This window comes from Mizuhopecten yessoensis, unplaced genomic scaffold, assembly GCF_002113885.1.
Source record: "Mizuhopecten yessoensis strain PY_sf001 unplaced genomic scaffold, ASM211388v2 scaffold1461, whole genome shotgun sequence".
In the NCBI taxonomy this organism is placed as follows: domain Eukaryota; kingdom Metazoa; phylum Mollusca; class Bivalvia; order Pectinida; family Pectinidae; genus Mizuhopecten; species Mizuhopecten yessoensis.
This window is the reverse complement of record NW_018404058.1, coordinates 614,264-642,044: the sequence shown is the minus strand read 5'-3', so window position 1 is coordinate 642,044 and position 27,781 is coordinate 614,264. Positions and strand designations below refer to the sequence as shown.

General features: G+C 36.8%; 2 protein-coding genes across 2 annotated transcripts in view; one reads left to right on the top strand and one right to left on the bottom strand.

Moving 5' to 3' along the window:
* The window catches only part of LOC110462649 (ATP-dependent DNA helicase Q4-like), a 291,960-nt gene that overhangs the window by 99,393 nt on the left and 164,786 nt on the right, over window positions 1-27,781 (top strand). The window lies entirely within an intron of this gene.
* On the bottom strand, window positions 307-20,252 carry LOC110462642 (thyrotropin-releasing hormone receptor-like). The gene is made up of 2 exons (XM_021516705.1): window positions 20,017-20,252; window positions 307-1,845 (listed from the first exon to the last, which is right to left on the bottom strand). The coding sequence occupies exon 2, from the start codon at window positions 1,840-1,842 to the stop codon at window positions 550-552; it is 1,293 nt and encodes a 430-aa protein (XP_021372380.1). The 5' UTR covers window positions 1,843-1,845; window positions 20,017-20,252; the 3' UTR covers window positions 307-549.

The following is a 27,781-nucleotide window of genomic DNA, read 5'->3' as shown; positions in this document are numbered from 1 at the left end:
CAAATTTTGAATGTGTTTTGACTTTACCGTCTAATTTGTTGAGCCTAAATTAAGAGAGCACCTGTCCTAAAACACTTCAAATTATCTCCCCTGCCTGTTTTTTTATATGATGCCTATATCTATTTCGATATATGCATTTCATTATAAATTGAACTTAATTATTGTAATATAAGAAAATTGACTAGGAAGAGATGAGAAAAGTTATCCAAGGGAAAGTAAGGAATCTTTAACATGAAACTGAAGCTAGATTGATGTGGTAATCAGGTACAAACTGTACTTAATACATAGGTTTTTTGATTACACAGTATGTACAGTATGACTTCAGGATTTCAAATTAAACAGGGTTTGGTAAAAACAGGTTTCTGGATTAAACAGGGTTTGGTAAAAACAGGTTTCTGGATTAAACAGGGTTTGGTAAAAACAGGTTTCTGGATTAAACAGGGTTTGGTAAAAACAGGTTTCTGGATTAAACAGAACTGTGTGTAAACTGGATACACCACATTTACAAGCCTTCAATATTAAATCAAGTTCTGTGTCTGACTTTTACGTCTACGACAGCTCATGTACATCTGTGGATTGATGAAGTCTGGTTGTGGCAGGATCATTGAAATTACGAATTGAGCAGAAACAAAAGATACTGGCCAGAGTATCGCGGAAAGACTTGTTTACGGCACAGTACAGCACAAAGTTGAAGGAGAAATTGAGCGCTTGCATGAAATTTGTTACGTAAGTTATCATCTTACTGGTGTATTTTGGTCCAACCTTGCCCTCATTGAGTTTAGCGTATGTGAATTTTAACACCTCTGAGGGAGATACGAGTACGAGGAACAAAACAACGACAGCCACAAGGGTTGCTGTGACACTATTCAGGGCGCTTTCGGAATGACGTTTCTTCAACTTGGCATTTGCAAAACGACATTTGAAATGTGGTTTTCCAGGCACTTTCTTGACTGTTGTGATGTTATAGGAATGGCCGTTATGTCGTGTAACAACGGTAGATTTATTGTGAACCATAGACTGAAGCTGTGTGTAGTCCCGTTCTGTGTGTGTTGATGTATTCTCGCGGCCGTGACGGTATATCACCATGTCCTTACTCTGACCCGGAGCCATTTCACGCCGGATCTTTTTTGCTTTGTGGATTTTCCAGATTAAACAGATGTTGAAATACAACAAGGCAGCACTTGGAAGGAAATCAAACAGAACTGCCCATATCATACGACGAATGGGAACAAATTCATCTCCAAACTCACTTCGACTTTCAATTTTGTATCGAAAACTGTTGTTGAAGCACCTTGTTTCTGTGATAACATTTTCAAAAAACAGTGGAAGTGAAAGCATTATACACACAGTATAGACGAGTGAGATGGTGATCCTCGTTCGCTTTAAGGAGATGATCTTTCTGGCTTTAAAAGGATGACAGACAGCGAGATATCGTTCTCCTGCCATGACAACAATGAGCCAGGTGCTAGTGATGATGAAGATGGTGATGAAGCTCGGCCCGAGCCAGTGATAATACAGAACCGGGGATACATCCTTGTACACTCCCTCTAGTGGCAGGATGGTGAACATGAGTGCCAAAAAACAAAACATAAAATCGGAGACTGCCAGAGCGATCAGTCCGATGTGGGCCGACTTCTCCATCTTCGTCAGGGTGCAGTGGATTTTTTCACGCGTCAGCACCATCAGGTTTAGCACGTTGCCTACGAGTCCGAAGGCACACACTGTTGGAACTCCCACCTCCATGAAAATGTGGTCAAACGTTTTTTCCAATATGGCTTCTGCCGACAGTGTTGTCACCGGCGCCGTTACATTATCAAGGCTCTTGTTCAAACATTCCGCCATTATCTAAAATGGGAAAAAAGGTGGATGTTAGATTAGGTAAATAATATGGCTTTTTCCGAAAATCGGAAGTTGACCTTTGACAAAAAAATGTTTCCTGAGAAAAATCATTTATTTTTTATTCTGCACAACATATCCAAAGATGAATTAAATATATTCACCCGTTAGTGAGGTATAGCAATTAAAGAAAAAAAATAAAGAAAAAAATGGATATGACGTCATGGTGGCCATTTTGTTTTTTGATAAAGTTGAAAATGTTACCATAAGTTAGAGGACCGCTGGGGAAACCTTTTTCGTAACAACTAAACAAAATATTTGTCATTGGTATTGGAGTAAAACAAGTTTTAAAATATTGCGAAATTTTTAAAAGATCAAAGGAAATATTCCAAATGGCGTACAATGTTAACGGTAAATGTTACAGAAACACTAAAGACATCAAATTCATTGGAATGACATTCTTCATTGATCTGTAGAAATATTCTTAAAAAATAATGAAAAATTAATATTTTTAGCTCACCTGGCACGTAGTGCCAAGTGAGCTTATGCCGTGGCGCGGCGTCCGTCATTCTTCTTAATAACCGAAAGGCCTAGGGTGATGAAATTTGGCCAGAAGCAGACTGGGATGAAGGGCTACAAAGTCTGTTAAAATTAATGACCTTCAATTATATTCAAGATCACAGTTTTACAGTTTTACAGTATTACATTTCTTGGTTATCATTGAGGCCTGTTGTTGTACAGTATTACATTTCTTGGTTATCATTGAGGCCTGTTGTTGTATAGTATTATATTTCTTGGTTATCATTGAGGCCTGTTGTTGTACAGTATTACATTTATTGGTTATCATTGAGGCCTGTTGTTATATAGTATTACATTTCTTGATTATCATTGAGGCCTGTTGTATAGTATTACATTTCTTGGTTATCATTGACGCCTGTTGTTGTATAGTATTACATTTCTTGGTCATCATTGATGCCTGTTGTTGTATAGTATTACATTTCTTGGTTATCATTGAGGCCTGTTGTATAGTATTACATTTCTTGGTAATTGTTGAGACGAACAAGTGCCTGTGTACCTACGTAAGAAGTATTAAATCAGTTCTAATCCTCAGGTGATGAAGACTGAAATTGATTTGTTACCAGATCGGACAGGATAATGTTCCCAGAAACTCCCAGAAACTCCCAGACACGACATAAAAAAACCCAATTTGCAACAAATTATGCTGAGATTACCATTGTCCATAACCTTAGTTGAGAGTGCTGTCCTACAATGTAATTAGGCTATAGACAAAGTTCACACTGCTCATTGGATTTCTCTTGCTGAAGTACTCTGGGGTCTTGTTCCTTAAATTGACGATGGAATAAGTTGCTACTAATGTACTTTGGGGTCTTTTAATTAAGATAACTTTTTGATATCAGTTGTTAATAAGGGTCTCTGGGGTCTTAGATGTTAATAATAATGATAATAATATACAACATGTGATATAGGGCCCTATCTAGCTAGAATAAGCCACTCTAAATAATGATAATAATATACAACATGTGATATAGCGCCCTATCTAGCTAGAATAAGCCACTCTAAATAATGATGATAATATACAACATGTGATATAGCACCCTATCTAGCTAGAATAAGCCACTCTTAAGCACTTTACAGTACATAGATATACAATTTAATACAATCAGTACAATAAGCATATACATTAATCACTACAATTTTGAGGAATTTGAAGGAGCTGCCTTATCAGGCATGCGCACACTAACTACCAGTCCTATGCCACCTGGCTAATATCTCCCTATGTGTGTATGCCTGTGTGTGTGCTGAAGATGTACTGTGTTACCATGATAAGTTGTTACTAAGGTACTATATATGATCTTGTTCCTTAGATTACCTTGAGTATCAGATAAGTTGTTACTTAGGTACTCTATATGATCTTGTTCCTTAGATTACCTTGAGTATCAGATAAGTTGTTACTAAGGTACTATGTGATCTTGTTCCTTAGATTACCTTGAGAATCAGATAAGTTGTTACTTAGGTACTCTATATGATCTTGTTCCTTAGATTACCTTGAGTATCAGTTATTACCAAGGTTCTATTGTCTCTGCCATGCGTGTCCACAATTTCATTTCCAATTTTCTGAGATCATCTCAGAAATCAAATGGCTAATCTATTTGAAATTTGAAATTGTGATACACTATGATAAGTTTACGTGTAATAGGGCTTTTAAATGTTGCTAAGGTCAAGATCAAGGTCACTGTAGCTAAAATTAGACCAAAGGGTATATAGCCATCATCACAGATTCAGAAAGACTATTATGATAATTAGATGTGTATTGGGTTTTTAAAAGTTTCCAAGGTCAAGGTGACTGTTAGTTTTAAAAAAAAGAACAGGTCAGTGTAGGGAGGAGTAGATGGTCAGGCATGCATGTGTCTGAAGAACCCTCCTCGTGTACCCCCCTCTATATTTACAAAGACGTGTTTCTAACTTTGCACTTGTACATATATACTACTTAAACCAAAAATCATACACAAAATATATAAACCAGTCTATATAAATGGTATTAATAACTTGTAATGATATAAATCAATAACACAATTTTATATATTGATGAAATCTATAATTATTAACCAAAATCAAGCACCTTCCCGAAGAAATCTATGTCACTTCAAAACTGCTCGATTGTTGACAATGTGAAAAAGAAACTATAAAACTACATTTTTTTTTCCATTTATTACTACAACATTAACATCCATGTTTATAACACTATTCAATAAATGGTTTCTGAGAGCCTTATCTCAGTAGCCCAGTGGGTGTCTTAGTGGGGTCTCTGGCCTGACACTGACTAGCCTTATCTCAGTAGCCCAGTGGGTGTCTCAGTGGGGTCTCTGGCCTGACACTGGCTAGCCTTATCTCAGTAGCCCAGTGGGTGTCTCAGGGGGGTCTCTGGCCTGACACTGACTATAGCCTTATCTCAGTAGCCCAGTGGGGGACTCAGTGGGGTCTCTGGCCTGACATTGACTAGCCTTATCTCAGTAGCCCAGTGTGGGTCTCAGTGGGGTCTCTGGCCTGACACTGACTATAACCTTATCTCAGTAGCCCAGTGGGTGTCTCAGTGGGGTCTGTGGCCTGACATTGACTAGCCTTATCTCAGTAGCCCAGTGTGTGTCTCAGTGGGGTCTCTGGCCTGACACTGACTATAGCGTTATCTCAGTAGCCCAGTGGGTGTCTCAGTGGGGTCCCTGGCCTGACACTGACTAGCCTTATCTCAGTAGCCCAGTGTGTGTCTCAGTGGGGTCTCTGGCCTGACACTGACTAGCCTTATCTCAGCAGCCCAGTGGGTGTCTCAGTGGGGTCTCTGGCCTGACACTGACTATAGCGTTATCTCAGTAGCCCAGTGGGTGTCTCAGTGGGGTCTCTGGCCTGACATTGACTAGCCTTATCTCAGTAGCCCAGTGTGTGTCTCAGTGGGGTCTCTGGCCTGACACTGACTATAGCCTTATCTCAGTAGCCCAGTGGGTGTCTCAGTGGGGTCTCTGGCCTGACACTGACTAGCCTTATCTCAGTAGCCCAGTGGGTGTCTTAGTGGGGTCTCTGGCCTGACACTGACCTGGTAAAGCTTAGAGACTCGTTCAAGTGATCGTCAGGCCCATGGGCCTCTTGTTTACCTTTGACCTTCATTAATCATTATTACATACAGGATCTTCAAACTTACTTTTTCATGTTTTGGTACAACCTAATCATGACTTCAAACTAGAGTATTTCCACAACCTATGTTTTTTATGAAATTGAGTCGGCAATACTTCTTTGTTTTTTTGTTTTTCTGTGTATGTCAATGATTAATTTGATAACTAAATAATTATTTCCAGAGGTACTTAAATATTAAACTAACCTTGCCTGTGTTGGAAAAAATTCAGTTCTCAAACCGAAACACATTGTAGAAAGATTTTGTAGAAAAAAGTATCAGAAAAATCCACCGTACATGATATTCTACAAGACACCCTTGAGAAATGGCAAGGAATTGCCAGAGATCTGTCAAAACGTTTAGTATGGACATCACAGTTAAAGATGGCCTTGATTTGTATGTTGATGTCACAGTCAATCTTATATCATCCCTAAAGTGAAGGTGTCACGTGGCCTTTACACAACACTGAAGATTTCCTCAGCTTCTGTCCTCACCCAGATATCCCCAATACCTACATATAATGGATGTGTCACATGGCCTTTACACAACACTGAAGATTTCCTCAGCTTCTGTCCTCACCCAGATATTCCCAATGTCACGTGGCCTTTACACAACACTGAAGATTTCCTCGGCTTCTGTCCTCACCCAGATATCCCCAATGTCACGTGGCCTTTACACAACACTAAAGATTTCCTCAGCTTCTGTCCTCACCCAGGACTTGCAAATGTCTTAAGGAGATTCCTCCTGTTCTGTAGTTTGTCAATTTTCATTTTGAGCTCCAAGCTGTTTGATCAGAAGAATAATATGGCTGCCTGGAATCAAAGTTTGCTTTGTTCAGATATTTTTAGACGTTACTATTTTAGTTATAAGGTCAAACAACAACCTCACTTTGAAAAAGACACACAGCAGTTTGAAGATTTTTGCTATCGTCATAACTATCTATCCAAAAGAATAAGAGAAAGGAACGAACTTAAATAAAAGTAAGTAAGATCTTACAATTGACAGCTGCAAGATCCCTCCGGGTCCTTTTGTACCTAAATCCTCACTAGGAAATGCTTCATCAGTTCTAATGCAAAGTTCTACAACATTGGGTAGAATTTCCATATACTTTGGTACCCCGTACCTATATGTACTGATGATATAGATTACAAATCATTTGTGCACTTTCTCATACTTGACTGATGATAATCTAATACGTAGTGTATTTATGTCACAATCTACATGAAATGTATTTACTGTATCTGACCTAGTAAGTGTACTATGTGCTTACAAATACACACAAAGGGTGTATTTACATTCCTATTGTGTCCCTGTCAATACAGAAGTGAGTCATGTATCTGTGAGATCTTGTGAGATCTTGTGAGATCTTTCAGCAGGAAAATTTCCTGTTCAAAATGGATGCTAACTGGTGTTTCAGGGGGAAATGACAATATTGTGTGAGTTTTCCCAAGACAGTCCCCACAAACAATAGAATTATAGAAAAACAATTTAGGGCGGCACGGACTTGAGCAATGAAAGTTTTACAGTCGATTTAAATGATAATTACGTGATCATGAGGTTAGTGACAGAAAAACAGAATCAGAAATGACAAAAGAAATCGTAAATTGAATAATTGAACCATTATCAAGATGTCAGATTGTGAACAAACGGATCTGTTGGATGATTAAGTGAGCAACAACGAAACAGATGTTATTTTGGATCAGCTGAACTTGAAACCTTTGTGCAATCTTTCCAAGAATGAATCCAATAACTCTACAGAGACAAATGACAATATCTTGAATCATAAAATGATGCTGAGCACTGGCTTATATTGCCTAGTAATGTGAATGACACTAAAGGGCGCAGAGTCTTTGGTCAAATGACTGAAGATAATACTGATCAGTGAAGTAGGCAAACTTTTTATGGGTGTTAAGTAAGTGAACCCATCCTTTCCCAGGAAAAAGGTGGAGGTGCACTTATTTGGTGAAATATGGTATGCCATGTTCTACAATAAGTGTATTTATCCCGTGTTCTACAATAAGTGTATTTATCCCGTGTTCTACAATAAGTGTATTTATCCCTGTTTTTCAATAAGTGTATTTATCCCCTGTTCTACAATAAGTGTATTTATCCCCTGTTCTACAATAAGTATATTTATCCCCTGTTCTACACTAAGTGTATTTATCCCCTGTTCTACAATAAGTGTATTTATCTCCTGTTCTACAATAGGTGTATTTATCCCCTGTTCTACAATAAGTGTATTTATCCCCTGTTCTACAATAAGTGTATTTATCCCCTGTTCTACAATAAGTGTATTTATCCCCTGTTCTACAATAAGTGTATTTATCCCCTGTTCTACAATAAGTGTATTTATCCCCTGTTCTACAATAAGTGTATTTATCCCCTGTTCTACAATAAGTGTATTTATCCCCTGTTCTACAATAAGTGTATTTATCCCCTGTTCTACAATAAGTGTATTTATCCCCTGTTCTACAATAAGTGTATTTATCCCCTGTTCTACAATAAGTGTATTTATCCCCTGTTCTACAATAAGTGTATTTATCCCCTGTTCTACAATAAGTGTATTTATCCCCTGTTCTACAATAAGTGTATTTATCCCCTGTTCTACAATAAGTGTATTTATCCCCTGTTCTACAATAAGTGTATTTATCCCCTGTTCTACAATAAGTGTATTTATCCCCTGTTCTACAATAAGTGTATTTATCCCCTGTTCTACAATAAGTGTATTTATCCCCTGTTCTACAATAAGTGTATTTATCCCCTGTTCTACAATAAGTGTATTTATCCCCTGTTCTACAATAAGTGTATTTATCCCCTGTTCTACAATAAGTGTATTTATCCCCTGTTCTACAATAAGTGTATTTATCCCCTGTTCTACAATAAGTGTATTTATCCCCTGTTCTACAATAAGTGTATTTATCCCCTGTTCTACAATAAGTGTATTTATCCCCTGTTCTACAATAAGTGTATTTATCCCCTGTTCTACAATAAGTGTATTTATCCCCTGTTCTACAATAAGTGTATTTATCCCCTGTTCTACAATAAGTGTATTTATCCCCTGTTCTACAATAAGTGTATTTATCCCCTGTTCTACAATAAGTGTATTTATCCCCTGTTCTACAATAAGTGTATTTATCCCCTGTTCTACAATAAGTGTATTTATCCCCTGTTCTACAATAAGTGTATTTATCCCCTGTTCTACAATAAGTGTATTTATCCCCTGTTCTACAATAAGTGTATTTATCCCCTGTTCTACAATAAGTGTATTTATCCCCTGTTCTACAATAAGTGTATTTATCCCCTGTTCTACAATAAGTGTATTTATCCCCTGTTCTACAATAAGTGTATTTATCCCCTGTTCTACAATAAGTGTATTTATCCCCTGTTCTACAATAAGTGTATTTATCCCCTGTTCTACAATAAGTGTATTTATCCCCTGTTCTACAATAAGTGTATTTATCCCCTGTTCTACAATAAGTGTATTTATCCCCTGTTCTACAATAAGTGTATTTATCCCCTGTTCTACAATAAGTGTATTTATCCCCTGTTCTACAATAAGTGTATTTATCCCCTGTTCTACAATAAGTGTATTTATCCCCTGTTCTACAATAAGTGTATTTATCCCCTGTTCTACAATAAGTGTATTTATCCCCTGTTCTACAATAAGTGTATTTATCCCCTGTTCTACAATAAGTGTATTTATCCCCTGTTCTACAATAAGTGTATTTATCCCCTGTTCTACAATAAGTATATTTATCCCCTGTTCTACAATAAGTATATTTATCTCCTGTTCTACAATAAGTGTATTTATCCCCTGTTCTATAATAAGTATATTTATCTCCTGTTCTACACTAAGTGTATTTATCTCCTGTTCTACAATAAGTGTATTTATCCCCTGTTCTACAATAAGTATATTTATCCCCTGTTCTACACTAAGTGTATTTATCCCCTGTTCTACAATAAGTGTATTTATCCCCTATTCTACAATAAGTGTATTTATCCCCTGTTCTACAATAAGTATATTTATCACCTGTTCTACAAAAAGTGTATTTATCCCCTGTTCTACAATAAGTGTATTTATCCCCTGCTCTACAATAAGTGTATTTATCCCGTTCTACATTAAGCATATTTATCCCCTGTTCTACACTAAGTGTATTTATCCCCTGGTCTACAAAAGTGTATTTATCCCCTGTTCTACAATAAATGCACTTATTCTTGATGTTTTGAACATCAAACTCGGACGACAGCAAATTTATTGTCCTAAGGAGCTCCTAATGATTGTAAACCCTTTGTTGAGGTACAAAGTATATTACAGCTATTTAATACCAATTACTATATGCTTTCCTTCCCCCTGATTTTCCTTTGCTGTCACCTAGCATTCAAAATTACTGAAATTATAAGGATGGTTTATTTTTATATCAATTAATGAAAAAATAATTATTGCCTTTTCTTTTGCTTCAAAGGATGATAAATTTGTGTCTTTCCAAATATCTGTTCCAAATTTATAAAATAAATCATAAAAATAAAGTTGACTTACAATAATTACAGTAGAGTTTACAACAAAGATAAATCATTCCTTAAGAAATTTTAAACATTGAAATTATATAGAGAGAAAATCAAAGATTTGTTATTACTTTCCATTTAGATACAATTTTATATAAGAGAGCAATTTTAAACAATAAAATGGAAAATAGAAATGGATTAACTTGTCAGGATATTGACAATAAGACAATTACAGATTATATATGTAGCCTCTGGATCCTTAAAATATAAATTTAAACTTCATTTATTTTACAACAATTGTGAAACAAGTTATTTCCATTAGGAGGCACAGTAGTCTAGTGGTAGGATGCTGGGCTTGTGACCAAAGGGTGGCGAGTTCGAGTCACGGCACGGCACTGTGCTGTATCTTTGAGCAAGATACTTTACTCAGCTTGTTCCAGTCTACTCAGCTGTAAATGAGTACGTGGTTGGGCAGTGCTAGAATTGTTGAATGCTAGCTGTCCGAGCCGAAATGGCAGCCCCGGCTGTATGCNGGGGGGGGGATGGGGGGGGTCTTAATGTGGGAGGAGACTATTCTACTTGCCACACACAACCTGTTCATTGTAAGAGTGACACATTGTTACTGTACGATTAACCGACATTTTGTACTACTATGATTGTAGACAATTGTATGTACTATTATAGTTATACACACATGCACTGTGTCAGTGGCTGATATATTTCCTTGCTATATTTAGAGAGGTCCGATAGCAATCCGCTTTAATAGTGTTACATATAGCCTGTCCTGCCACATGTTGAGTGGAGATAGTTTGATAGGGAAAGCATGATAATGAAATGGTTGGCTTGGCACTAAACAAACATTAAAATAGTTCTGCTTGTGTGATGTTGTCTCTATGAACTAAGAATACCAGACTAAACCAAAGGCCAATACAATGTAAGGGAGTCGCAATTAGTTTTAACAGCACTGTAATGGTGTAGGGGAAGGGTTGGGCTTTGTGGAAGATTATTGTTCTAAAGTTGTTACTTAAAGTGTAAGTGTTGCAGGTGCTACATCATTAGCCAAGCATTTCTGATAAAAGTGCTTCATCATTGAATTGAGACGTGAATTTATTCATGTAAGGTCCAATTGTTTTCTAACTTTGGATAGCAAAATTGTGTACTTAATTAGTATGGTTTGCTATAGAGATTGGATTTAGAGATTATTGCCTTCAATTAGAAGTGGCTCGTGTTAACATGATTGGTCCAATCTAACGATAGGTGGCCTCATTACTTCTAACTGGGCCGTATAGATTAATGGTGGGTGTTTGAGGAGACAGAGTGAAAGAAAGGAGAAGGGAAAAAAGGAAGTACAGATAAGATTGACTTTACAATGTTTACAATTAGGTGCTGTGGTCACCTCTCTGTGTGGTCACCTCTGTGTGGTCTGTAGATTTAAAGAGGACATTCCAAGGTCATGACCTCTGTCTGTATGGTGTAAAGGTGATATAATTGAAGGGAGTTGAAAAATTATGAATTCTGGAATTTAAAAGTTATTATATGTATGTTAGGTGCAGCTATTTTGTAACTAGAACCTGTGGTTGTATGGGGTTATTAAAGGATTGAAATGCATTTTTATGACATTTTTGAAGGAATGCATCACTGTTCTATATAACATATATTCCATGATGCCCGGGAACACCTCTGGGAGGAAATGATTTAATGGAACTGTGTTGTATACCATTCAATAGTAAATGTCAAAAAGATGATTGATTGGTCCAATCTAATAATAGGTGGCCCCTATTGGTGACAACAAAATCAGTGTTATTTAAACACTGTTTGAGGTCTCCTTGGATTCAAAATACATTTCAAATTAAACTGTTTCATCAAATGACGAATCAGCAATTTTGGGGGAATCAAGATAATGTTTTCTGTGGCTACCTGTTCCGTTACTTGGTGGACATCAATCAGAAAACATTCAGGAATTTTTTGTCATAATTTGAATTGCTCTAATAGCTTGATGGAAATATTAGAAACATTTCTGATTGGATAACATTCATATGTAATGGTTTTTGCTTTTATTCAATTATAGCTGTATTTTTGGTTGGCAGGTTTATCTCAGGACTGAACAAAGGAAATGAAGATTAAGTGTTATGTGAATAGACTGTGTCATTTTATCCTGTATGGAGTTTAGAGGTTATGTGTATAGATTATGTCATTTTATCCTGTATGGAGCTTAGAGGTTATGTGTATAGACTGTATCATTTTATTCTGTATTGAGTTTAGAGGTTATGTATATAGACTGTATCATTTTATCCTGTATTGAGTTTAGAGGTTATGTGTATAGACTGTATCATTTTATCCTGTATTGAGTTTAGAGGTTATGTGTATAGACTGTATCATTTTATCCTGTATTGAGTTTAGAGGTTATGTGTATAGACTGTATCATTTTATCCTGTATTGAGTTTAGAGGTTATGTGTATAGACTGTATCATTTTATCCTGTATTGAGTTTAGAGGTTATGTGTATAGACTGTATCATTTTATCCTGTATTGAGTTTAGAGGTTATGTGTATAGACTGTATCATTTTATCCTGTATTGAGTTTAGAGGTTATGTGTATAGATTATGTCATTTTAACCACTATGTAGTCTAGGGATTATGTAATTACAATTTGTATGGAGTTTAGAGATTATGTATTTATGACCTTCATGCTGTAAGAGACTATGGCGGGTGGTTTTGAAGACTGTTTCGGAGATGAGTGTAATTGGTGTAGGTAATTAGCCTTGGTTGGGTGATGTGTCTGTAAGAAATGTAATACTTAACACTGGAGGAAACCTGCCTGCTAGGAATGTAATACTTAACACTGGAGGAAACCTGCCTGTTAGGAATGTAATACTTGACACTGGAGGAAACCTGCCTGTTAGGAATGTAATACTTGACACTGGAGGAAACCTACCTGTTAGGAATGTAATACTTGACACTGGAGGAAACCTGCCTGTTAGGAATGTAATACTTGACACTGGAGGAAACCTGCCTGTTAGGAATGTAATACTTGACACTGGAGGAGCTATATAGGTGTCTACATTAGTGTAATTAAATTTTACCTCTGCGAGAGAGAGGCTCCTGATAAAGGATCTCTCTGAGTAGTGAAATTGGTTGTTAGACATACATTGATTGCGTTGTAAAGGAGACAAAACACTGTATGTGTTGCTGGTCATTTGGTCTACCGCTCCCGAGTGTTACATGGTTCTGTGTAGGCAGCAGACAGGCAGAAACTGACATTGGTGAAACAGGAAAAGAAGATTTGAAATATTTCATTGATACTAAAATAGAATATGCTTTGCCAAGTATTGTTTCAGTGGTGTATAATGGTGTCGTAAAGACAAATGGCTCGGAGACGTTATGAATCATTTTGTACAAATATCTTTTGGTCCATATTCCTTAATAATATATAACACAATTTACACTGAGAGAAAATTGATTACAAACCTTTGTTAGAAACTTGTTTGTTCCATTGGCACAAATTATCAGTAAACCAATTCTCTATAAGACTTAAAGCTTTGAAGGACAAAGACCTGAGTTCTGAAGGACACCAATCAGAGTTCTGTGTTTACAGTCCTCTAACAGTAAAGGTATTAAAGCTGTTTAATGAAAACAGGTTTGTATTAAAACAGGAAGATGATTGAGAATTACATTACATATACCAGAAGTACTGTATGCGTGGTGCCCGAGACAACTGAAACGTGGAATTAATTAAAAAGTCCAGAGAAAATATAAGTCCTGTTTCTGCATTTTTCCAACTTTCTTAACACATTTTCAATCAAATGACGAAGTCATAAATTTCGAAGAAGTCCTTCATCCATTAGCTGTGAAGATTGCTTGAGATGTAAAAAGGGAATGAAGTAAGATTTTAGTTTGTTAAATCAGTAAATGTTTTCAGCTTAGGATATTGAATATGATATTTTGTGATAAATGTGTTTAATCTCTCACCTCTGCATTTGAAAGATACATGTGTCCCATGTAGAACAGCCTTGTGTACACATGTATACCAGCGAGACTGTACAACACTGAACCAGTGAGAGGTAGCAATGACCTGATATAGACTGTACAACACTGAACCAGTGAGAGGTACCAATGACCTGATATAGACTGTACAACACCGAACCAGTGAGAGGTACCAATGACTGTATAACACTGAACCAATGGGAGGTATCAATGACCTGTTATAGACTGTACAACACTGAACCAGTGAGAGGTACCAATGACCTGATATAGAGAACCAGTGAGAGGTAGCAATGACCTGATTTAGACTGTACAAGACTGAGCCATTGAGAGGTAGCAATGACCAACACTGAACCAGTGAGAGGTAACAATGACTGTATAACACTGAAGCAGTGAGAGGTAGCTATGAACTGTTATAGACTGTACAACACGGAACACCAGTGAGAGGTATCAATGACCTTGTACAACACTGAACCAGTGACAGTTACCAATGACTGTATAACACTGATCCAGTGAGAGGTATCAATGACCTGATATAGAATGTACAACACTGAACCAGTGAGTTATAGACTGTACAACACTGACCCAGTGAGAGGTATCAATGACCTGATATAGACTGTACAACTGACCTGATATAGACTGTACAAGACTGAACCATTGCGAGGTAGCAATGACCTGATACAGACTGTACAACACCGAACCAGTGAGAGGCACCAATGACTGTATAACACTGAAGCAGTGAGAGGTAGCTATGAACTGTTATAGACTGTACAACACGGAACACCAGTGAGAGGTATCAATGAGTGTACAACACTGAACCAGTGACAGGTACCAATGACTATATGACACCGAACCAGTGAGAGGTACCAATGGCTGTACAACACTGACCCAGTGAGAGGTATCAATGACCTGATATAGAATGTCCACCACTGAACCAGTGAGAGGTACCAATGAATGAATAACACTGAACCAGTGAGAGGTAACAATGACTGTATAACACTGAAGCAGTGAGAGGTAGCTATGAACTGTTATAGACTGTACAACACTAAACCAGTGAGAGGTATCAATGACCTGATATTGTACAACACTGAACCAGTGACAGGTACCAATGACTGTATAACAATGAACCAATGGGAGGTATCAATGGCCTGTTATAGACTGTACAACACGGAACACCAGTGAGAGGTATCAATGAGTGTACAACACTGAACCAGTGACAGTTACCAATGACTGTATAACACTGATCCAGTGAGAGGTACCAATGAATGTATAATGAACCATTGAGAGGTAGCAATGACCAACACTGAACCAGTGAGAGGAATCAATGACCTGATATAGACTGTACAACTGACCTGATATAGACTGTACAACTGACCTGATATAGACTGTACAACTGACCTGATATAGACTGTACAACGCTGAACCAGTGACAGGTACCAATGACTGTATAAGACTGTACAAGACTGAACCATTGAGAGGTAGCAATGACCTGATTTAGACTGTACAAGACTGAGCCATTGAGAGGTAGCAATGACCAACACTGAACCAGTGAGAGGGATCAATGACCTGATATAGACTGTACAACGCTGAACCAGTGACAGGTACCAGAGACTGTATAACACTGAACCAGCGAGAGGTAACAATGACTGTACAGCACTGAACCAGTGAGAGGTACCAAAGACTGTACAACACTGAACCATTGAGAGGTACCAATGAATGTTTAACACTGAACCAGTGAGAGGCATTCATGACTGCACAACACTAAACCAGTGAGAGGTATCAATGACTATACAACACTGAACCAGTTAGAGGTACCAATGACTGTACAACACTGAACCAGTGAGAGGTACCAATGGCTGTACAACACTGAACCAGTGAGAGGTATCAATGACTGTACAACACTGAACCAGTGAGAGGTAACAATGAATGTATAACACTGAACCAGTGAGAGGTATCAATGACTGTACAACACTGAACCAGTGAGAGGTACCAATGACTGTATAACACTGAACCAGTGAGAGGTACCAATGACTGTATAACACTGAACCAGTGAGAGGTACCAATGACTGTATAACACTGAACCAGTGAGAGGTATCAATGACCTGTTATAGACTGTACAACACTGAACCAGTGAGAGGTACCAATGACCTGCTATAGACTATACAACACTGAACCAGTGAGAGGTACCAATGACCTGTTATAGACTGTACAACACTGTACCATTGAGAGGTACCAATGACTGTTTAACACTGAACCAGTGAGAGGTATCAATGACCTGATATAGACTGTACAACACTGAACCAGTGAGAGGTACCAATGAATGTATAACACTGAACCAGTGAGAGGTACCAATGAATGTACAACACTGAACCAGTGAGAGGTATCAATGTCCTGTTATAGACTGTACAACACTGAACCAGTGAGAGGTACCAATGACTTGATATAGACTGTACAACACTGAACCAGTGAGAGGTATCAATGACCTGTTATAGACTGTACAACACTGAACCAGTGACAGTTACCAATGACTGTATAACACTGAACCAGTGAGAGGTACCAATGACCTGCTATAGACTGTACAACACTGTACCAGGGAGAGGTACCAATGACTGTACCACACTGAACCAGTGAGAGGCACCAATGACTTGATATAGACAGTACAACACTGAACCAGTGATAGGTACCAATGACTGTACAACCCTGAACCAGTGAGAGGTACCACTGACTTGATATAGACTGTACAACACCGAACCAGTGAGAGGTCCCAATGACTGTATAACACTGACCCAGTGAGAGGTATCAATGACCTGGTATAGACTGTACAACACTGTACCAGGGAGAGGTACCAATGACCTGCTATAGACTGTACAACACTGTACCAGGGAGAGGTACCAATGACTTGATATAGACAGTACAACACTGAACCAGTGAGAGGTACCAATGGCCTGTTATACTGGCCTTAGTTAGACATCCTCCTACACAGCTATTACTTGGCTGAGTATTCATCACACCAGATGGGTAATTCTCTCTAATTATATACAATAAATACAGGTACTTAACCTCATGCCCTGTTTGTAGGATATCTAATGTGCCAGTTAACCGATCAGAATTTAGCATATCATAAACCTTTAGGCATCTGTCATTGTTTAATTCTGTTTATAATTGAACAACAGGCTTTGTTGAGGATTTCTTAACCACTTTCAGAAATAAGTCTGTCAGCGAACGTGATTGTGTCAATAGAGGATGCATACAAGTGTATTGTTCCAATCTAGCCTGCTGTTACAAGGCTGACACCATTGGAGACGTACTCATGGTATCTGTATTGCTTCACAGTTCAGTCTAGTTCAGTGCTGTATAAAAATCAAGTTAAAACATTCTTCAAAAAGAAACCATTTTAGCCTGTATATAGAAACAAGGATATTAAAACTCAACAAAAACTGGCTGAATTTCTGTACAGAAACCAGGTGAATCTCTACAGAAACCACGTGAATCTCTGTACAGAAACCAGGTGAATCTCTGTACAGAAACCAGGTGAATCTCTGTACAGAAACCAGGTGAATCTCTGTACAGAAACCAGTTTAACTTCTGTACAAATTTAAGCTCTGGTTTTATTGACCATTAGGTAAAAAAGTCTACTAATTTATTTTGCTCTCCTGAGATATTCGTTTACAACAATTTTGAAAATATTGTTGTTGAACAGTGTGTAATATGATAATTTGTTTCACACTACAATCTCATTAAATTCAGTCAGTCAGAGAGTCCAGTTTAGGTGGTCAGGTATACAGTGGTATGGGTCGAATTTAGTTGTTATACAGAGGTATTGGTCCTGTTTAAGTAGTATATAGTGGTATTTATCCAGTATAATTTGTATACTGTGATTTTGGTCCTGTTTAATTGGTATATAGTAATATTGGTCAAGTTTAATTGGTAAACAGTGGTATTGGTCCTGTTTAATTGGCATATATATTGGTGTTGGTCCAGTTTAATTGTTATACCATGGTTTTGGTCCTGTTTAATTGGTATATTGTAGTATTGGTCCAGTTTAATTGGTATAGTGATATGGGTCAAATTTAATTGGTATACAGTGGTATTGGTCCAGTTTAATTGGTATACAGTGGTATTGTTCCAGTTTAATTGGTATACAGTGGTATTGGTCCAATTTAATTGGTATACATTGGTATTGTTCCAGTTTAATTGGTATACAGTGGTATTGTTCCAGTTTAATTGGTATACAGTGGTGTTGGTCAAGTTTAATTGGTATACAGTGGTATTGGTCCATTTTAATTGGTATGCAGTGGTATTGTTCCAGTTTAATTGGTATACAGTAGTATTGGTCAAGTTTAAGTGGTATACATTGGTATTGGTCCAGTTTAATTGGTATACAGTGGTATTGGTCCAGTTTAATTGGGATACAGTGGTATTGGTCCATTTTAATTGGTATACAGTAGTATTGTTCCAGTTTAATTGGTATACAGTGGTATTGGTCAAGTTTAAGTGGTATACATTGGTATTGTTCCAGTTTAATTGGTATACAGTGGTATTGGTCAAGTTTAAGTGGTATACAGTGGTATTGGTCCAGTTTAATTGTAATATAGTGTTAATGGTCCTGTTTAAATGGTATACAGTGGTATTGGTCCATTTCAATTGGTATATACTGGTATTGTTCCAGTTTAATTGGAGTACAGTGGTATGGTACAGTTCAAGTGGTAATGTATATTGTGGTAATGTTGCAGTTTATTTGTATATAGTGATATTGGTCCAGTTTAATTGGTATATAGGGGTATTGGTGCAGTTTAATTGGTATATAGGGGTATTGGTGCAGTTTAATTGGTATATAGGGGTATTGGTCCAGTTTAAGTGGTATACCAGGATTTTGGTCCAGTTTATTTGTATATAGTGATATTGGTCCAGTTTAAGTGGTATATAGTTGTATTGGCCCAGTTAAGTGGTAAAGTATATTGTGGTATTGGTCCATTTTAATTGGTAATGTATTTAGTGGCAATTGTCTAGGTTAGGGTGGTCATGTATCTAGTGGAAATGGTCCAGTTTAAGTGGTAATGGGGTTTATTGGAAAATAACTGACATCCTCCTGACTGTTTGCATACCATATCTATCATTCCTTTTGTTAAATATCAAAATGAAACCTTTTACTGTATCAGTGTTTACACCTAAGTGACATTGCCATTACTGTTTGTTTGGTCAATATAATATATGAGTGGTTTCTCACTTCTTAAATAGATGGAAAAGTAAATACAAATACAATCCTCCTTATTAAAGTAGATCATGTGGCTGTTACTAACACAGAATGGAAATAAACTCATTCCACATCACAGCAGCCATTGTTTATCAATTACACTGCAACCCTATAACAGACTACCAGCTCAGAACAGCTGGAAGGAATTTTACTAAATTTGTCATCTTTGGTTGATGAAAATTTAATTTTGAATAAAAAATCTTCGTCCTCCCTTAGTAGCACAGCTGAATAGAAATAAATCTTCAAAAGAATTACATATATTTTATAATTTAAATAGATTTGAACAAAATTTAGCAGTAAGATTATCTGAGCCAGAAGATTCATAGATGTTGTGTTTAAAGGGATGGGGCAGGCATAGAACTGATGAGAAATAGAAAATAGAGCTTAGCATTTAAATAAAAGACTCTTAAGAAAACATGTTGACATATTTTAACTTCCTTATGAAATTACAGAAACCTGAAAAACTTGTGTTACTTAACGAAAAAATGTCAGTGTGTTAGCATGTGTTAGCTCTTTCCTTAACTTTAAAATAAGTGTTTTCCTGTTAATCAGCTTTTTACCTAATAAAACCATACAACCATATCGCAGACTGGCTATACCACTTACGAACAAGAATGTGAGAGTCATACATAGGATGTAACTTTGGATTAAAAACTGAACTGTCACTGTGTGTAATAGACGTACCTGGACATGACACGTAATAGACGTACCTGGACATGACACGTAATAGACGTACCTGGTCATGACACGTAATAGACGTACCTGGTCATGGTGCTCATTCTCAACACTTCGACATCCTGTTGATCATAGAAAACCTCCCACAGCTAGCCTCCATGTTACACTGTAGCCGAGAATTGGTCCATTACTAGCTCCATTATTTCCTGTTTTTTATAAGGAGGGCCGACACAAGAGTACCTAGCACTACAGCAGTTAGGCTGGGCCCTGTACAGGCTGTATACAGGTTACAGACAAGTTGCAGCAATCTCCCTACTGTTATAAAGTTGATAACTATCATACACTAGGTAAAGGGGGAGATTCTCTCCGCATCAGTGGGGAAATTAGCAACTCATTCGTGGGATGCAGAGGATCAATAATGCTATACCTAGTCTAGTGACAGTGATCAGCGTTACTGTTATACCTAGTCAACTGTTAACAGTTTTCACATTTTTTGTGTGTTTTACTTTCTTCAGTGATTTGTTTTTTATGCTAATTTCAATATATTAATGAATATGGGCAACAAAACCTCTGGAGTTACGTTAAACTCTAATATATACATATATATAGAAATGGCTCTGAATGTGCATTTATTTCATTTCTCATGCAAGGAACATAGAGTTACTTATAGAACTTTGGCACCTGTGGGAAGTTACTAATAGTGAGGTCATGTCAGATAGTGGTCTGCAGACCTGTGTATATTTATGGATAGCTTACAAGATCACTCACAACTTTAGACAATTTATCAGTTAATTATATAAAGATCAATAGCAGCTACGGACAACTTATCCGTTAATTATATAAAGAACCATAGCAGTTACGGACAACTTATCAGTTAATTATATAAAGAACCATAGCAGTTACGGAGAACTTATCAGTTAATTACATAAAGAGCAAAAGCAGCTACGAACAACTTATCCGTTAATTATATAAAGAGCAATAGCAGCTACGGACAACTTATCAGCTAATTATATAAAGATCAATAGCGGCTATAGACAACTTATCAGTTAATTATATAAAGAACCATAGCAGCTACAGACAACTTATCGGTTAATTATATAAAGAACCATAGCAGTTACGGACAACTTATCAGTTAATTACATAAAGAACAATAGCAGCTACGAACAACTTATCCGTTAATTATGTAAAGAACCATAGCAGTTACGGACAACTTATCAGTTAATTATATAAAGAACCATAGCAGCTATGGACAACTTATCAGTTAATTATATAAAGATCAATAGCAGCTTTAGACAACTTATCAGTTAATTATATAAAGAAATATAGTAGCTATGGCCAACTTATCAGTTAATTATATAAAGATCAATAGCTGCTATAGACAACTTATCAGTTAATTATATAAAGACCCCTAGCAGCTACAGACAACTTATCCGTTAATTATATAAAGAACCATAGCAGTTACGGACAACTTATCAGTTAATTACATAAAGAACAATAGCAGCTACGAACAACTTATCCGTTAATTATGTAAAGAACCATAGCAGTTACGGACAACTTATCAGTTAATTATATAAAGAACCATAGCAGCTATGGACAACTTATCAGTTAATTATATAAAGAACCATAGCAGCTATGTACAACTTATCAGTTAATTATATAAAGAAATATAGTAGCTATGGACAACTTATCAGTTAATTATATAAAGATCAATAGCAGCTATGGACAATTAACTTATGAGTTTATTACATTAAGGGTGTACTCTTCTGAGGTTTCAGTCACGTTCAAGTCTCGTTTTGATCTGGTGTAACGGGTTTTTGTAATATTTAACAAATTATGATAGGTTTAATAGCAAACACACATCTGAAAAACATGTCAAAAAACTAGATGTCTGTTGTGTGTAGAACATTTTTTACAAGAATTTGAAAAAAATGACCAATTTGGTGGCCATTTTGAAAATGTTCAATATGATCAAAATAATATGCCAAAAAGTGGAAAGTTATATATTATTGGTATTTTTTTTCACATATTAGGGTAACTGAAGCACTTTTGATTTTTGACCCTGAAAAAGGTGAAAAATAACACAAATAATAATGGGACAAAAAAAAAGCACACTAACCCCCCATTTTTGTGGCTGTTTTAGAAAGAGAAGCACATTTTCTTTTGATTCATTGAATACTATAAAAAGTTAATTACAGGATTTTTTTTATATCAAGCGTTTAATCTGCAAAAAATGGTGAAAAAACATGCATTTTTTCAGTTAAAAATAAGGGGTAGGGGTAACTAAATTCGCATTTCTGAGTAAAATGAATAAGATTAAGAAATTTTACTTCCATAATTTAAATGAAAATAATATTTTAATCAATTCTACAAACATTCATACATATCTGATAACACACTTGGAAGAAATTGTATGAATGTGTTCTGCAAATGGTCAAAACCCGTAAATTCACCTAAAATTACCTATTGTGTTAAATTGGTATCTTTGACCGATCATAGCACAAAAACGAACACACGGACATATTATTTTTTTTGCCTTTTCTACTATGCCGTTATCTCCTTTTTCCAAAAATCAATATAAGAAAAAAAGTTTAATACAGGATTTTTTTGACTTCTCAGAGGTGTACATCCTTAAGAACCATAGCAACTATGGAAAGTGTGTCTTTCTACTCTACAGAACCATGTCCAGCTTCAGTTTTAAACAAAGGAAATGCAGAAACTGTTGACCCCCCATTCAAAGACAGAATGTGTGTGCTGATCATAGCCATATATAGGTAGAAGTGTTTAGTTACATGAGATAAGGAGATTTGCCTGTCACACAGGAAATGTTTAGTGAACTGCAAATGTTGACAATTTAGGAGAATGGAGAATATCAATTAATCATTCAAATCATTTCTTATTCAAATAAACTTTGAAAAAGTTTTTTACTTGATATTCTATTCTCAAAATTTCTTTTGATTAAATATAAATGTATCAAAAAATTATGTGTCAGTCCAATAAACGCGACAAACATGTTGTCATACCAACCACTTCCCAATGGTTATACTGTAATTAAAGCAAGTAAAAATTATCGATTGAGCGTAGAACTATAATTCCCGATTTACTTAAGTTTTGTTCAAACATCTAGTTGACGACAATGTGTCAGTCCAATGTGGCACCAACATTGTAGAAAAACACGAGTTATAAACGAAATATCTTTCACTGTAAACATGTAAAACATGTCGTAGTGTCAGTCCAGGTGCTGGCCGTTGGTCGTTGTCTGTTTCCGGGAACTCCGGTTTTCCTCCACCACCAAAACCTGGCACACCTTATATGGCCATAGCTGTTAATAGGACTTAAAACACAAACAAACCAAACAGTCCAATACTGTACTAACTTTGTTCGACCGACCATGTAAATTTATATGTCACTCATACGTCTAGATGTCGGCCTGAAGTGGCACCGACATTGTAGAAAATAATACATCGATCCAACATGTCACCAATGTTGTAAAATACCAAATATAAACAAAATATATTACAATGTATAATCAATGTTGTCGGTCTAAACCAGTAGTAGTAGCCTGTTAAACTGACCATGTAAAGTAATGTTTTGTTGTCAGCCCAACGTGGTGCCGATGTTGGAGAAAAGAATGTGTCAGCCCAACGGTGCACTGACGTTTTACTGGCATTATAGAACACATGTGGCACCAACTTGGTATAAATATCAGCTTTAAACAAAATTTATCACACTGTGAAATATGCAACAGTAGCAGTCCAATGCTGCATAGTAACTATTAAACTGACCATGTATAATTTATTCAAAGGTTTGGCTGTCAGCCGAACGTGGCACCGACGATTCAGTAAGAAATTAAACATGTCAGCCCAACGTGGCACCGACGTTTCAGTAAGAAACATGTCTGCCCAATGTGGTACCCATGTTTTTAAACAGCCAGCTTTAAGTGAAACATTTTGCCATGTAAAATTGTTAGGTATATAACAACTGTGTCAGTCCATAGCTGTATTCATTTTTGTTGTGGGCCCTGACCAAATACTGTTGCTGATAAACACATCTATCGAACCAACATTGGATGAATGTTGGAAGCTTAAGGAAGGAGCATCCTTGACATTCGCAAAGAATCGGTCATATTTCAACTGTTGGGCAAACGTTCCGAAAATGTTGAAATTATGCTGCCCTTAAACAGTCAATTTTGTATGTTGGGCCAACACTGCGATTGAGCCTGTGACCATGCCGACCGACCGCAACGTTGGCCCAATGAACCTATCCAGCTGGGTAGTTAGCAGACAGATAATTATGCACAATTCCTCTGCACGTTCACAACGATTTATATTGGAATAAATGAAAATGGATGCATTGTGAAAAATTGACTACAAATTGTTTGAAGTTCTTTACATGCCAATAAAAATATTTAAACAGAAGGTTGGTGTTCATTTGTTGTTTTGACTTCAAACAGAACATTACTATTAGACAGCTACAGTTATAAACAATGCTGTAGTGTTATTACCCAGTTCTGAGATAACATGTGGTCTGCTAGCAAACCTCCTCATGTATGTCGTAGGCATGCCAACAAACTCTTCGTGTTTGCCGTAGGCATGCCAACAAACTCTTCGTGTTCGCCGTAGGCATGCCAACAAACTCCTCGTGTTCGTTGTAGGCATGCTAACAAACTCCTCGTGTTCGTTGTAGGCATGCTAACAAACTCCTTGTGTTCGTCGTAGGCATGCCAACAAACTCTTCGTGTTCGCTGTAGGCATGCCAACAAACTCCTCATGTTCGTTGTAGGCTTGCCAACAAACTCCTCGTGTTCGCCATAGGCATGCCAACAAACTCCTCGTGTTCGTTGTAGGCATGCTAACAAACTCCTTGTGTTCGTTGTAGGCATGCTAACAAACTCCTCGTGTTCGTTGTAGGCATGCCAACAAACTCCTCGTGTTCGTTGTAGGCATGCCAACAAACTCTTCGTGTTCGCCGTAGGCATGTCAACAAACTCTTAGTGTTCGCCGTAGGCATGTCAACAAACTCTTCGTGTTCGCCGTAGGCATGCCAACAAACTCCTCGTGTTCGTTGTAGGCATGCCAACAAACTCTTCGTGTTCGCCGTAGGCATGCCAACAAACTCTTATTTTCTTATGGACCTTAAATGTTGCTTGCTTAAATTTTGCCATAAAGATCAGGGATCACAACAAGGATTAATGATACGGAGTCAGCAACTCCTCATGTGTCACGACAATGGCAAGTCAAGAGTTCAAAGTTTATTACAAAAACGTTATTTGAATAATTTTACAGTTATAAATCATTGCAATGGACTGTCATATGTCCATTATAATCTTTATGGCAGTTTTTTGTGTATCAGCTTCACCCATGTCTTATGTATACAATGTTCTCTGACATTGTAGAATAAGTAAACGATACCCTCCAAAGTATAAATCTGTTGTTCTGTTAAATTTTAAAATGTCAAGTTGATTGAAGTATTGTTCTTCAGGCCATAAATGTAGATACCATGATAGATGCCTGGAAACAGAACAGACTTATTTCCATCGTAATGGAGGAAGAATCTTTGAGACGTGTGAAGACTTCAAAGGGTATTACATATTTTGCTATAAATGTCAAATGTTTGGTATGAAGACTTTGGTCTTTTTCAATAATACATGAAGCATTTGAAATGCTTTGCACCGATGTATTGGATTGTATTTGATTTTGCTGTGTTCTCGGTAACATGATGATCCAGTCTGATCCGTAGAAGGCCATAAACAGGCAGGTTGTGATGGGCAGATATTTAATGTGGCTTTGGGAAACCAGTTTAATAGCTCTTCTGTATATCAAATTACAAAGAGATGCTGTGAGCGTTCTGAAAGTTCACGTCGATTCTTTTTTATAATTTTTTTTTTGAAAACTTTAAATTACACAGTGGCAATTTCCTAAAGGTTTCCTTCTAACTGCTTTTCATTATACCCCTGATTCACAAAGAAGGAAACCACACAATGTTTGCTTTGCCTGTCTCTCTGTCCTTCTGTCTGTCTGTTTCCGGAGCATACCTTTTATATCAATTCAAGTAGGATATAATGCATGGTATGGATGAACATCATGGTCAAGCAATGTGTTGTAGGTACCATGATCTTGGACCTTGACCTATTAAGTACCAAAATACAAGTTTCCACTGATTCCTGAAGGGAATCGTACCTCATATCGAATGGTTTCCCATTGAATGCCATATATATATATATGACAAAATTCCAATATTTTTGATGAGTGTCAAGCAGGTGTGATATATGGTATTCAACAAGAAAAGGGGTTTATTTTTCTTTTTATTACATTTTCAAGTGAAATTACGATAGTTACAAGAAATTTGAAGCTATGTTATAATGACGTCACACTTGACGACATGGCTGTGCTCCATTTTGAATAGGCTACTCAAAGCCATTGTACTGTTTTCTGTTATTTTTTGGTAGGAATTGCTTACTAAAACAATATTAACTAGATTTGATCAAGATCAAAACACGGGATTTCCAACAAGAAAATAATCAAAGATATGTTCTCGGACTGACGATCGCTTTGAAACGTTTTCCTTCGCTTCCCTGTGCTTATCGTGTTTATTGACATGCATCATGATGCTTTGACCTTGAAACTTTATAAATCTCTTTATTAGGATGCATTCTTTAAAATATGGTGTAAAAACAAAAGTTTTGAAGAATTTAGATTATTTTTTTTTGATCATTTGACCCCTGTGACCTTGAATAAAGGTCAAGGTCAAGGAGCTGAACTCTGTATGTAGCCAAACATACAGGCTATAGATGTGCTAAATATTAACCCTTTATGTTTTATAGTCATTTTTGATGTTGTGACCTTGAAACTTTCAATATAAACTAATTATATCTCGCTCTTTTAGATGTAATAACAATTTATGCATGCATCACCCACAAAAGGTGTGCAGTGCACTGGAATTAGGTCACTGTGACCTTCACCTCAAGGTCAAAGGTCAAATAAGTGCAACATTTTCAGTAAATTCTTGTCCGGCCCGTAAATTTAAAACTGTTAAAGATATCGTGATCAAACTTGAAGTATACCTGCATCACCCACAGAATGTGATCAGTGCACTGGAATTAGGTCTCGTGCTTCACTATATACAGAGTTGTGTCCCTTTGTTTATTTTGAAAACTTAAGTTTGTCTGGAGCATAACTTCCATGTTTTTTCACCTACGTTGACCAAACTTGCTATAGTTTAAATGTATCTTGGGAAGTAGGAGTGTCGCATTCTAAATTTTGGTCCCGTGCCCCACTATATAAAGAGATATGTCCCTTTGTTATTTTTTTTATACGGAAGTTTGTCGATTGGCTAATAAGGGAAGACATATGTTTTTGTTCACAAAAACAATATTTTAGTTTAGATAAGTTTTTAGCTAAGGCGTTAGCCGCCAGCTATTGGTATTACTTTAGTTAATGAGCTCAAGATATTCATAAATGTCGATTTCACACAGACGACCTCTAGCGGTACCCACTGGTTCTAAATTGAATCATATACCGGACCTACTGTCTTTATTATGCGTAACTTTGGACTCAAATGCACTTGAATGGCTTGTAAATATCATTCCTTTCCTTTGTAGAACGTATGATCTTATCACAACGTCGTATTCTTATTGAAAATGCACCCTGTTTATCTCAATCGGGAACTGCTACTTGACTGTAGGTCATGCATGCTACACGCAACTTCCGGTAAAAATACTTCAGTTAATGAGCTCAGATATTCATAAACGAGACATAACGTCACCTACCAGTAATACTAAACAAACTGCAAATAAAATCCATTACCACGGACTCAAGTTCACTCACACGTCATTGGATATAATCTTATTCTTAGT

What these genes read in the sequence shown, in the direction of transcription:
- LOC110462642 (XM_021516705.1), bottom strand. Translation starts at nt 1,842, where the DNA reads ATGGCGGAATGTTTGAACAAGAGCCTTGATAATGTAACGGCGCCGGTG.